The sequence below is a fragment of the Aptenodytes patagonicus genome, chromosome 4, assembly GCF_965638725.1.
Source record: "Aptenodytes patagonicus chromosome 4, bAptPat1.pri.cur, whole genome shotgun sequence".
NCBI classification, from domain to species: domain Eukaryota; kingdom Metazoa; phylum Chordata; class Aves; order Sphenisciformes; family Spheniscidae; genus Aptenodytes; species Aptenodytes patagonicus.
This window is the reverse complement of record NC_134952.1, coordinates 13,494,836-13,508,292: the sequence shown is the minus strand read 5'-3', so window position 1 is coordinate 13,508,292 and position 13,457 is coordinate 13,494,836. Positions and strand designations below refer to the sequence as shown.

General features: G+C 41.8%; 1 protein-coding gene across 6 annotated transcripts in view; it reads right to left on the bottom strand.

Annotated features, from left to right (window-relative positions):
• Positions 1–1,081: 1,081 nt before the first annotated feature.
• Positions 1,082–13,457, bottom strand: part of PPP2R2C (protein phosphatase 2 regulatory subunit Bgamma) — a 208,220-nt gene continuing 195,844 nt past the window's right edge. For all 6 annotated transcript variants that reach the window (XM_076335904.1, XM_076335909.1, XM_076335905.1 and 3 more), the window contains one exon: positions 1,082–3,965. In XM_076335904.1, coding sequence (XP_076192019.1) covers positions 3,674–3,965 — 292 coding nt within the window. In that variant the 3' untranslated portion in view covers positions 1,082–3,673. The remainder of the gene's footprint in view (positions 3,966–13,457) is intronic.

The window sequence follows — 13,457 nt, the reverse complement described above, 5'->3', positions numbered from 1 at the left end:
AAAAGAGAAACTGGAAAGGTAAATAGTGTATTGCTTGATTTTCAGCCGAGCTGTCTCTCTTCAGTGCCTAGTCATATTTGTCCACCTAAATGAGTGGGATTGACTGTGTCTTCCCAAAAAGGGGAGGAAAAAAATTAGCACATAAGCTCTGGGAGAGCTGTGCAAAGCAACACACTGCCTAATCTAACAGCTGAGGCAAATTTATTCTGGTCTGCATCCAGAAAAAGGACTTAGCCTTTCAGTGTCTAACAACTCGTGTGTGCTGATGCCCAGGCGGTTTCTCACAGCCCAGGGCTCTGTGTAGAACATGCAGGCAGGGTTAGCTGCCTTAGACTGAGATTCCAAAGAAGAGCCCAAGATCTGGGGCAAGCATCACGATGACAGGGGAGGGTCAGGCATCAGTTTGGACGGGGAAGTGAATGCTTTCCTAGCTTTAAGTGTGTATGCCAAGCCAGCTTTTTTTTTTCTTCTTCTTTTTTCTGTTTTTTTTTTTTAATTTTCCTCTGGGGTAGAGGTAGAAAGAGAGCCGGGGGGGGACAGGGGGGGCAAAGAGGGATGCTGCTCTGCTGGTAGCCCTCTGGTTTGTCACCTGGGCCAATGTCTGTCTCATCTGGGAGGTCAGGCCTGGACACATCCCCGACGTGCCCTTGCGGTCCTCTGTGCTGGAAGGTCTCCAACCTGGCCAGTGATGACACTAATGCCATTTTTTACCCTGTGATTGTGTGCGCCCCTTCACATTGCGCATGTCTCTCATTCCATCTGTAGGAGACTGAGGCTCAGATCTCCTAAAGTCTATCTTGGGCTACGAGCCGAGGAAAAAGCTGGTCCAAGGTGTGAACCAAAAGCCTGTCTACCTCCAGCTCTGCTGTAACTGTCTGCGCACACTCTGCATCACCCGAAACCCCCAGGTCAGGCCCATTCGCAGCACTGTGTTTACTTCTCTACCTGCCACAACACTTTAAGTTCATGTAGTAGCTCTCCCTGTGAGTCCCAATCCCTGTGACTCCTCCTCCTTTGTAAAAGGAGCTAAACAACCCTTTCAGGTCTACCTTAAAAATAAGCTGTGCCTTGAAGTCATCTATTTATGCCTTTTTGGTTGTAGTTTTATTGAAAAAGCTGGTATTAACATATTTATATTTTTATTCAACAACAGTTAGCTAATTTGTGCAACACAAAGAATGCAGCCATGAACAACAGCTTTCAAAACAATCAGATTTACCAACTTTACCATCACTTACTCTACACCACTGAAAGCTCAAACTAAAAAGAGAAAGAAAGTTGGAAACGTTCACAATGACGATGTTAACTTTCCATACATTCAAGAAACCAGGAAACCGATCTGTAGTGGTGATGTCAAAGACAGGAATGGAATACTGGTCTTTGAAAGGTTTCTATTTATTTCCTCTATAATCACTTCATGGTATTTTGGTTGGGTATTTATTTCATTAGTTTTATAAAGCTCCAAAGATATATTTCTTTATTTAATTTTAACATGTTCTTTTTGGTACCCAAAGCTGTAACAGAGTAAGGTACTTCAAATTAAAAACAAAAAAATTGTTGTATTAAGATCTGCTTTATAATAAGTTATCTATAGAATCTTACTCGAGAATGTTAAAAGCTAAATATATGTTTTACAGTACTTCTAGCTGTAAATGCCAATATGAGCTGATAGCAATTTTTTTTTTTTTTTTAGCTGCAAAGTTTAATGGAGGAGGCCAAAAGTCAAAGAAATTGCATGACACCCTTGAAGCCGTAGTTTGGCATTAACAAGTTTTCTATACAATTTACCACATTCTTAAACCTTTTTTACAAGGGGAAAAAAAAAGAAAAAGAAAAGAAATGTTGTTAAATTTCATTAGAATAAATATGTACATATACTGTCCATGCCTGCTACAGCATACAGTATTTTATAAACAAACATTCCTCATTCCCTTTAAAATTAACCTACACATTTCATACCGTATGTGTTTAGTGTGCCTGGAAACTGATGCACATGCGTTTGTGCTTCTACACATAAAATATACAGCATTGATCTAGAAAACTTCAAACATACAGATTTCATGTGTTGTGTTAAGATGTCATATAAAAGCTGTAGACTTTTTCAGTTCTTGTAAGCAGATTTTCACCCACCCTTGCCCCCAAACCGAAATATAAAAGCATGCAGATCCCTTCATCAGCACATTCTCCACTTACCAAGAAACAAGTGCATAATGGCTTAAAGACTTTTTTTTTCTGAGAAGTTTTAATATGGGCAGATTAACAGGCCATCTGAGTTGTGCTATTTTATTCATGGTTTGAGGAGAAATCCTTTGGGATATTAATTTCCCTGCCAGAGCTATTAGGGATGCGGCAGAACTTTATTCTCCTGGATTAAGAGGACTCCCTGCCCACTGCACCATTCCCGTATAATTCCTGCATGTGGTACACCGACTGCATGTACTTTCATTTTCCATTTACATCACTATTCATTTGAAAACAGAGATATATCTAAAGGTATTTATATGGAAGAGGCTTTTGTTTGGTTTGGAGTTTTTGATTTTTCATATTTCTCCAGGAATAATTTTGTCACCCAGCAGTGGACTCATTTTAAAACATTCAAATTCACTGAGCAGTGCTACCTCTCCCAGTACCATTCTTTTACAGTTACAGCTACCATGGCATTGCCTGTATTCCCCAAAGGCCAGGATTAAAATAACCATCCTGCAATCAACAAACGAGGGACTTTCTGAAGTGTCTAGCAGCGACGTAACTTTGTTCCCACTGAAGTCGATCGTTGCCTTCAAGGACAGCACTTCTAGCCAAGGTTTCCAGAACTCCAACCCCCAAATGGTAGTACGGGTGTTAACTGCCAGGCTATGCCTGACCAGCCAGTCCCTCTGGAGTGGTAATACCATGTTTTTTAATAGTCCTCCACGTGATGAAGATACTAGTTATTGTTTTAAACAGAGCAAAGAAATCTATGGAGAATGAACCTCTTAAAATAAGCTGGCTGAGTAGCTATACCAGTCTGTCACTTATTCGCTCGTTAAGTTGAAGCACAAAGTTAGTAATGTGAATAAATAAATAAATAAGAGGGTGTTGTGAAGATGGGAATGGGACCGGTGAGACAGGGCAGCTTTTCACCAGCAGGGATTCTGCTACCAGTTATAATTGCTATGAGGCCCCTCCAATGTGCCACGTGCTCTAAAGGGATGTGGCTATTCATTCACTCAAACGGGCTTGACTTAGTTGAAAGACAAGAAAACGTTACTGAAAGAAAAAAATAACAAGAGATTGAGGCAAAAAGCTCTAACAATGTGGTAAACGCTGTGGACTGCAAAAGCAGGCAGGGCACCAGGACAGCATGGTCCTGTGAACCACTGAGACCCTCGCAAGGACTGACGTGAGTTGAGGAGTCTCAGCCCTCCTCAGGAATGCTCCCAAAGTGAATAAATACCCCCGTTTGTTTAAAGGAACCAATACAGACCACAGTACTGGATTTGCAGTCGTGCCTTTTACTCATACAGTTGCAGTGATGGAAAATAGTTGGCTTGCCACCAACAATGATACAGGCTGAGGGATGAAAGGATACAACCTACAAATCCCACCACAGAAGCCACAATTTCTGTGACGATCACATCCTTCTACAACTCTCAAGAGGCTGGTTTGTAAATATAGAGGGATATTGATAAATCTAGTGCATTTCTGAGTTCACTTTATCCTGAAATATGTACAGATTGTTTGTCGCTGCTATAGCAATGATGTTCTCAGTTGGGTGCCACGCTGTGTGCAAGATCTTCTTAGTAAAGTCCAAACTGTCAACACTGATGTCATCTTTCCTCCGTTTGCCTCCAACGCAGACTCTCCGGGGCTTAAGAATAGCTCGTGGTTTACTGCTCTCTCGGGATGCCTCCAAGGTAACATCCCGCTTGGTATTTCGGTCAAACATTCGGAAAAAGTTGTTATATGCACCTGTCATTATCACACTGTAGAGAGAAAGAGAGAGAGAGAGAGGAAAAAAAAAAACAAAGACAAAATTAAACAGCAGCTTGTGGGATGTCTACTAACATGACCAGATCAGGACAGTTGAGCTAATAACCTTAGGATTAGACATCTTCTGGTTTCAGCTGGGAAAGAATATAAAATGGGATTTCTCCCAGTACTCCTCACAGTGAATAGTTTTCTTCTACCAATGTCTTCCCCTTCTCTGTTAGAGTACTTAATGAAAATTACAGTTACCCCAAAACTGGAATCCTGAAGCATGCACAAATGTCAGGACCCTGACATCATGAGACTGACTTCACAAGACAATAAAAGTAGTAAGTTTTAATAAGTTATTTTTAATTACCTTCCAGCTTTTATATGACCCTTAAAAGCTCATAATTTCCAGGCTTTTTTCTTTCTCCAGAGCCCTACCTTTTCTGAAAGGTGAGATTACCATGATTCCAGAAACAGTATTTAAAAAAAAAAATTCCAAGTATTTCAAACCTTGTGATACAATAGCAAGATTTAGTACATAATTATGTATTTTAGTGAGTATTTTGAAGAAAGGTGTTTTGAAAGGTTCTGAAAAATCACACTGAGTTTGCACAAGTAAATTTATTTCCAAAATAAACCCTCTTCCCTTCTGAAGCCATAGACCTTGCAAGTCTAAACACCATTAAAATTTGTATCTTACAACGCTTCTTAGAAATAAACACATTGATAAACAGGATTCTGTCATCTCTTGTATGAAGTTTGAATGAAGACTCAAGTCTGGATATATTTCTGGGTCTGGGAGAAAGGATCAGAAAACATACCTCGATCTGTATAAAAATTACCCCATTAATCAGCTTGTAGTTTGAAATAACGGATTGCCAGTTGCTTCATTCCCCCAGTCCCAAGGGGAGGATATTTTGTCACTAACTTTAATGAATTCAGGATTTCATCCATGGGCCTCAGGTTATTGGATTAGCATAATCATGGGTTTCAGAGCCTTGTTTGAAAGCTCATTCCCTGTGAACTTTTTCTATATGCAGAGCCAGGGCCACGCTCTACTCTCCTGTCTCAGCCCCAAATAGGGGGTTTTTTTCTGAATTTCCATTCTGGAAGGGGAATCCACCCTGAACGGTCAGGTCTCCACAGGAAAAGCTGTGCAGTTCTAAGACTCAGGCAATCAGGAACTATTTTCCTTTCTAGTACAGCCCAAGAGAGCATATTTCACGTGCTTCGCATTTAATAAACTAACCTCCATCTGACAGTTACATTGCTTTAGCACTTTGCTGTTGTTTCCCACTTGGGGAGGAATCTGCGTCGAGCAGCATACTGGCCAGGAGACCACAGCATATGCAATCGTGGGAGAGTAAGGCATAAAATATACTCTCTGTCATACAAACACTCACTAGCTGATTAGATTAGATGCTCCTGGATTCAGGAGCTGTCTTACACTGTATGCTCAGCCTCCAGCCAGTGTTGCCTTGATCTCATTTGGGGCCATTAGAAGCTACTGCAATACAAATGAATAATATACTGAAAAACACACAAACGGGAGCTGTGCAGCTAACGGCTTTTGCACTACAGCTACTGAGTGACAGCAGCTCCACTCGCTTCAGAGCCACTGTAGCATAACTAGAGTGGGTGAGCTGGATTTGTACGCTGTGAATCACTAGCAGGACTGCCAGCTCCATCCTGCTTCCATGTTTGCTGATGGCATACTGGAGTTTGATGACAGCTGATTCCACACTAAGCTTTTTGCAGCTCCTGAAGTGCTAAAGGAAACTGCTGCAAATCAGAGAGGTGTAGCACAGAGACACAGCATGCACTGTCCTCAGCAATAGCTCACCTACAGCCTTCACCCTGTCGAGAGGCTGCTTTCTTGAGGTCTGCAGGCAGCACACCGCTGGCTGCACTGCTGCTCTGCTGCCGAGTTTAGGGATGGGCAATAGAGGCACTTGTCCGTATGTAGCTGCAGCCGGCCCTGGCAGGGAGCTGTCTCGCTGCTCTCCAGAAGCAGTACCTGCCCTTGGGTTGTCTGCAGTGAGGTCTCCCTTACCTTCCCCGCCCGCAAAGACCAGGCACAATCCTGCTTAGTAAGGCACAAGTTAACAATATCACAAGTTAAAAAACAAGAGAGTCAGTGTGACAGCTTGATAAAATGTATCCCAGAAGCTGCAGAAAGCCTACTGATGAAGATTAGTGCCCATTTCAGAAATTGAATCAACAGCAGTAAATCTAATGTTTCACTCCTTCCAAATCACCATGTCTTGTCATTACAGCTCCTGCTGTAATGGTTATTCACAACATGAAAAAGTCGAGGTTATTTCATATCTCGGCGCTAACATACACAATTTGTGATGCAAACAGCCCAGCACAGTACTGTTTTTTTTCCCTCCAGGCAACATTTTGAAACCGGTTCATAACGCTGGGGCACCCTGTGCCACGGGCTGCAGAGCTGTGGTTCGCAGGGGAATGAGGAGCATCCCTCCTGATGAAGGCAGGAACTGTCAGGGGAGCAGTTTTCATGCAGATTACCAATGCACCAAATGCACAGAGAGGCGTTCGTCAAGAATCTTATTTTAGGAGGTTTTGCTTGCAGTAAAACTGCCTTTTCAGTCCATTTGCTTTTTAATTTCTTGAACTCTCACATATTTTAAAAAGTCTGCTTTTTTTAGTTGGATTTACTGCAGTTATTTTTTTTAACATATGTAGATGACTACTTTCCATGCTAGCCCTGTTTTTCTGCAGTTTAATGGCTCAGTAAAAAATAGCATTATGTAAATGAGAAAGTGCCCATTCTTGTTCAAGGTCACAAACACAGATGGATTATAACCTTACCTGCTGCTTAAAATAACAATAAAAGAGAGCGAGAACTAGACATAAGCCTGCAATTTATTCCCATTTAGGAAAATATAATATACAATAATGGAATGTATGCGAGAAGGAGAAATTTTTATATATATATATATATATATATTTTTTTTAAAAGAATAGAAACTGTAGCCGAGTATAGGAAGAATCTGTTCTCTATTTCCAGACTCTTTGGTCTGTACAGCAGTGTTATGACGAGTGCTTGCACATCACCCTTGCAAGTGAGGCTGGTTCAAGAAACTACACAAAGCGCCCACCCCCACCCCTAAACTCCCCACACTAATTCATAGGTGTGTAAGGGAGCAGCCCTGAAAAGCTCTGCCTAACCAACCTTTAATTTTACTCAGAAAGCAGGTTTACAAATTGTGCTGCCCGCAGTCAGAAGTACCGTCATCTCATCCATGCAGGGATATTTAGGATGCAGAACACTCTGGTGCACCCTGAGGAGCAGAGTACTGATAGCTCAGGCTGGAGCAAAGCTGCTGATAGTCTGTACCCAGCTCAAGCCACCACAGCTACAGGCAGCGTGATTTAAAAAAATAATTTAAAAAAAGGCAAAAAAGCAAGAAAAACCCCCAATGGCAGCAATATGGCTACCACTGCCTACATTTCACCAGCCTAGCTGGTGCTCTGGAAGGAGAGGCAACACCCCGTATCTGCAGGGCCCCAAATGCATTCGCACAGCTCCATGCTAACCCTCCTGCGCTGCCCCATGAGGGGAATTCATTTTCCTCTCCGGAGCACACGGAGTAGTCTCTGCTCCCTCTTTTAGAGCCGCTCCAAGCAAGGTTTCTGACAATTCTTCAAATGTGCGTATTTTGAGTGACAACACAAAATGTTACTAATTCGTCCAGCCTGCACTGACACTGGGGCATTCTTGCTTATTAACGACACAATCTGAGGCATCTCACTGCCAAACTTCAGTCCTCACACGGGTTCGCTATGGCCCAAAGCCTTATCCATTTTTTTTTCTTTACAAGCAGGACAAATGTATTCTTACAGAAGGTAAAAGGGGAAGGAGAAACCCCCAGTACAGTCCAATCCTACTTTTATTATCTTGACTTTTCTTCCTACTCCCTCCCTAGTTGCCATTCCGTTCTCTTTTTTTCTTTCTTCCCCTACAATCTTGACTCTGGTCTTTACCACACTTTCCAGTTAGGTTTTCCTTTCCCTCCCTCTCTTCCTCCTCCCCTCCTCTTTTTCCATTTCCCTCTACCCTGCTCTACAGTTTTTAAAGAACACTGTATCTTCTCTCTCCTGCCAGTGAAGCGTCCTCCCTAGCTTCATCCTCTGTTCCCTGCTGTCTTGTCTCTTTTGCTTTACTCTGTCATTTCCCTTTCTCTGTTCCTTATTTTTTCCTCTCATCTCTTCATTTTACTCTTGGAGGTCTCACTGCTTACCCTTTCTTTGCCATCTCCCACTACCTCCAGGCTTGCTTACTCTCACAGACAACTTGCTCAGTCCTTGAGGGCTTTGGGCTTCCATCCTTGCCTTCTCCTTTGGGCTGAACGTGACAACCAGTAGTTGTACCACTGATGTTTAATTTAGGGCTAGAGTTTTAGGGTCTACAGCACCACTCTAACAACTACTGATGGCTTCAGCATCTTTAAGCATCTTAATACCTTAAAACATCTGGCTCTCAGTATTTTGCTTTTGGTAATGACTCTTTGTTAAATTCAATGCTTCAGTACATGGCTTCCCTCTCTAAAGTTCTGCTTCTGTTGGAAGGCCAAAAAATTCCCTACTTCACCAATCTCAGGGGCATCTGAATAGGACTTCATCATTTGTACTAAACATCAATGAGATCTTCCACAATATTTTTTAGGCATTGAGATTTCATCAAACATGTCAGTCACTAAGAATTGGCATATCTCTGTCTTTCTCATATCTGTTATTCCCATACTTTGTTCAGATTTCTTTTTTGCAAGCCGAGCTCTTAAATGTCATCCGTGTTGTGGCCATCCTTGCATGCAACAGTTTTTATCAAAATTGCTTCATTCAGCTGCTTTCCTGGATGTCAAGGTTTGCCCTGAAACTCTGGGGACATCCGCTGGAATTAAGGCTTGCTTAAAAACCAAACCATACTTGCTTCACATTGTTTTGTGCCGGTGTTATTGGGGTTTTTTTAAATACTCTTTTATAATAACTTTTGGGCTAACTCTGGCCCAGATTAGTCTTCCTAGATGCACAGTATTTCTTCACCTGCAGATTTCTGTTGTCTGGAGAAATCAGCTCATGGCATAGTTTCCCCCCTCCACTGTTGCTCAAGAGCCCATGGAAGCCATGGGATGGTGTGACAGGACTAAGGCTGGGCAGGCTTCAAGGACCAGTGCATGCCAGGCTTAAGGATGATAGAAAAACTAAGCCAGCCTTGTTAACCTGCCCCTCACTGCAAATGTGGCAGCAGATCTTCATTCCCTGCAGCAAGAGAGGCAGGACATCAAATCCAAGCAAGTGTGAGGGGAGGAGACTCAGAGCAGCTTCCACCAGAGCCTGCCTCCAGACTTTTAAATCTCTGCAAAGTAGTCCCTCAAGGCACCCAGCATGAAAAGGGACCATTTCTTTGACCTGAAACCATCTCCCCAATTATATTTTGAGCCCCTAAATTTGCAAGATTTCACTAGCATGTGTACCAGTGCAGAACAGCACATCTGCAGTCTCCTGGGACTGACAAGCAAGGCCCACCAGATCTGGTTTTGTGACAAGCTGACCTTATGAGAAGAAAGGATTGATTCCAGGAAAACTCTTCAAACTCTTCATGGGAATTTATTATGAGATTTATTATGACAAAGGGAAAGGAGGAAGCACTGCTGCAAACAGTGGGGGCCTGTTGGCATACTGGGGAATTTTGCTTTATTTTGCGCTGTGTGCAGCAACTGACTCCCCATCACAAAGAAGGAACTTCTTTAAACCTCCTGGGGAGTATGCCGATGGGAAAGCTTGAGACACCGGATTCAGGGTTGTGGCACTCCAGTACAGCTGACTGGGATAAGACTGGGAATAACAACAGGGGATCCCCAATTCCTTCCAAGCTAATATTTGACATGCCGAGCCTTGAGAACAAAATGATGTCTTCTAGTTCTCCAGCATGGAGCATGCTGCCAGACAGGAATAGACTGTTAACATCTCATCCACTGGGACCTGCCAATTCCGCCTGATTAGAGTGAAGGCTGACGGATATTCAGTGGGATGAATGACAGTTCAGTAGGAAAGGACTGACTGAACAGTTGTATGTGACTTCACTCATCTGCTTACAGCATATCACTTATCATGATGGTATTCAGAAGTCTCCCTGGAAGGGTTCCCATACACCCATTCATTTGAAATCTTAAAAAAAAAAGAATAGTAATTAAGGTATTTGCTTACTACCATGTAGAATTACTACACTATTTTTTTCTTTTACTGGCTTCTGTAACTCACAAACAGCTCCATAAGTGCTAATTTTTGAGGTAAAACTGAAATAGCAAAATGGGTATGGTTGACAGCGAGAAAACAGTGTCTTGTGGGTCATTATTAAAAGACCTGACTTCGGAAGAACTAAATTAAATCGGTGTATAAATAGGGCTCACATATTCTACATAGTCGTGTAATGATGTATATACAATAAAGATGGCATGATTTTAGTGTAATATACTCAACTACAGATAATATGTGCTCATCTGGTTGAATTAGTGTAAGACCCCTGCTTGACTCCCTCCCCTGACCACTGTTGTTGCCAAAGTACATAGTGATTAATGTGCCCTTCAGCAAATGAGATCAGCTCTGTCTGATCGTATTAGTTCCTGTTCATTGGAGTAACTGAGCATCAATCACGTTCTAATCAGAGCTCACGTACATTGATTTTTTTTCGTAAACAGCCTCATCATCAGGTTCTATCATAGCCTAGATTAACTCCTTAATAATGACAAAAATTAATAAAAAGTATTTTCACCTAAATAATAAATACGCTTTCATTTTTAACTGAACAAGCCTGTCACTTAAATTGTCATTGTAGCTTTAAAGTCTGCAAAAGATAAAAATAACGTGTTTAGAGCTGCAGTTATTAGTGTTATGTATACTGTTATATAAATATTCTATTGCAGCATCTCTTAAGAGTACCACTGTTAATAGGCATTGTCTGCCTTTAGCAGTAGTCCTTTTTAAAAAAATACATACCAAAAGGATCAAATTAAGTGACCTCAGTATTTGAATGAACTGTTCTTTAAGAGTTACTGGTACGCAAATATAATTTAAATTATGATCCACCAAAAAAAACCAATCCTTGTAGCGCGTAGCAAAACAATACCATACTTGTCATACACACAAGCAAGAACCTCAGAAGAGTGTTCATCAAAAAATGAACATCAGTGCTGATACATTTGACTCTTAAAAAGAAACAACTAGATTAAAGAGAACCCTTATCTTCTGTCAAATGTTGCCAGCTACTCTACTCAACAGTTTCTTACAATCAAGAGCAGTGTATTGTGCTTAGTGACGGGTTTGGTAATTGTGCATGACTAACAACGCCCCAGTGTCTGGGCAGTACAATAAATGAAGCCCCCACAATCTAATGTTCCCACTTAATAATTACTCACTGCATTGATCTGTCTGATCTGTCAAGTAAGAACGAAAATACTACGCTCACTTTAAATCCTGATATTGAATAATATTTCTATTATTACCAGGCAACTATCCAGAGTGGTCTTACCGCACTAATGAGGATGGCAGCATTTCATTCAAATACAGGAGAAAGATTCCAGTCCTGGGAACATGTGGCTGTCCATCCTGTACAATGCACTGGGAATTCCCATCAAGGATAAGCACAATGTTTTGAAAGGACTTAAAAAGCCCTGAATCTTTGACAAAGTTTCACAATATCTAAATTATTTGATTGCGCTGTTCAGTGCCAGATTTAGGCAGGGATCAGCACCATCCATATTTCCAAGAAAGCTTTTATTTTGGTATTTCCAGTAGGACCAAACTCAAGCAGTAACCAGTCTACTGAGACAATCCTCTGCTAAAACATCCATTCATGCATGGATTTGGGAGGTTCAGAGAAAAGCTCCAAAACCTGGATCTTCCCCTAAAACTTCTGTTGGTCATTCCCACTTTCTGACCATATCAAAGCCATTTCCACAACAGCTGGTGCCCAAGTTGCAGTCATAGCAATCTGGGAAGGATTTTGCCCAGTGTGGTCCACCTATGTCATTTTAAATGGCCAGCAGTTTGTATCACAGAGGATACTCAATGTTGAGTTAATCCTTGTCAGAAAACACATTACCCTGGCATGCAGACAACAGAGATAATGGAAGTATATAGTTTCATTTGCATAATAAATGATACAAGGTAAAAGTTTTATTTCTTAGTAAAGACAGAATCTCTCCATTGGGCAGGTACAGGAACTGAGCAAAGGAAAGCAGTCCAAAGAGAAGATGCCCCTCGCACAGTGTACAGCATTACACTTTACCTGCATTTGTGGAACACAGGACTGGAAGAGACCTTGTTCTGCACTTCCAAGTTCAGACACTTGTCATTTTAACCAATGTCTCATATTACTGCTTTCACAAATTTCCTGAGCACCATCATGAAAACAGTTGGGTTTCTTACATCTCCACTACTCAGGACGGGAAGACTGCTCCACACTGTCACTGTCTGAACAGGTATGAACTACCTCTAATTTCCAGGCTATGATTACCTGTTGTCACTCAATACCTATTTGCTGTTCTGTCATGATCATTCACATTTATCTTAGCTAGATCCTCTTCCTCCCTATGTATACCTGCTTGATATACTTACTAGAAGCAAGTATAATCTTGGCTTCTCTTTTGCTAAGCTGATCAAAACCAAACTCCTGCCCTCTCCTCTCTTTAGAGCAGCTGTCCATTTGCCCAATTAGTTCATCCACCTTGGAGGTGAGGGACAAGAAATGTGTAACTGCAGTCCAAAGATCTTTGAATAAGACCCTAACATAATGTCACCACTACTCCCTTCTCTGCTGGATATCCCAGTCTTGCCCATTTAAGGATCTTATTTGCCTTTTTCACAGCTGCCCCACACTCTGTTTCATAGTCCTTGCCCAGTCCAGGGGGGCAGGCCTGCTTCAAATACAATGAGACGGACCATTTTTCTCTTTCCCAAATGAAAGGCTAAGTGAGCTGAAGGCATAGGTCCAGGCTCTCAGCAAGTGCCACACTTTTGCCTCTTGGCTCCTACCCTCTGCTGAGCCAGAAGTCACTGTGTGCCATTCAAAATTGGCTCCTGTGCTCTCTTTCACATGCATTTTGTAGACTGCTAACCCCTTCCACAGTCACCTAGCATATGAATGTCCCTGTGAGTTGTTTCCAACTGATAAGATGAAGGTTTGTGTTTTCTTTTAACTAAAATTGTCATCTTGCATTATACTCTTGGATTTCATCCATTTTTATTATCCCAGTCCTCTCGGCTGCTCAGTTCTTCCTGTAGAATATTCCTACTCCCCAAAGTACCGCCACCACTTGCTAACATTATGGCATTAGCACATTTCATTCTCGCTCGCACTCTGTGACTTGTTGTGCCAATATTTCTTATAAAAATATTCAACAAGATATTACGTCCAAGATAAAAAACAGGACCTCTCCTTCAGTGCACAGGGAATGGACTGCTCTGATGGGGGT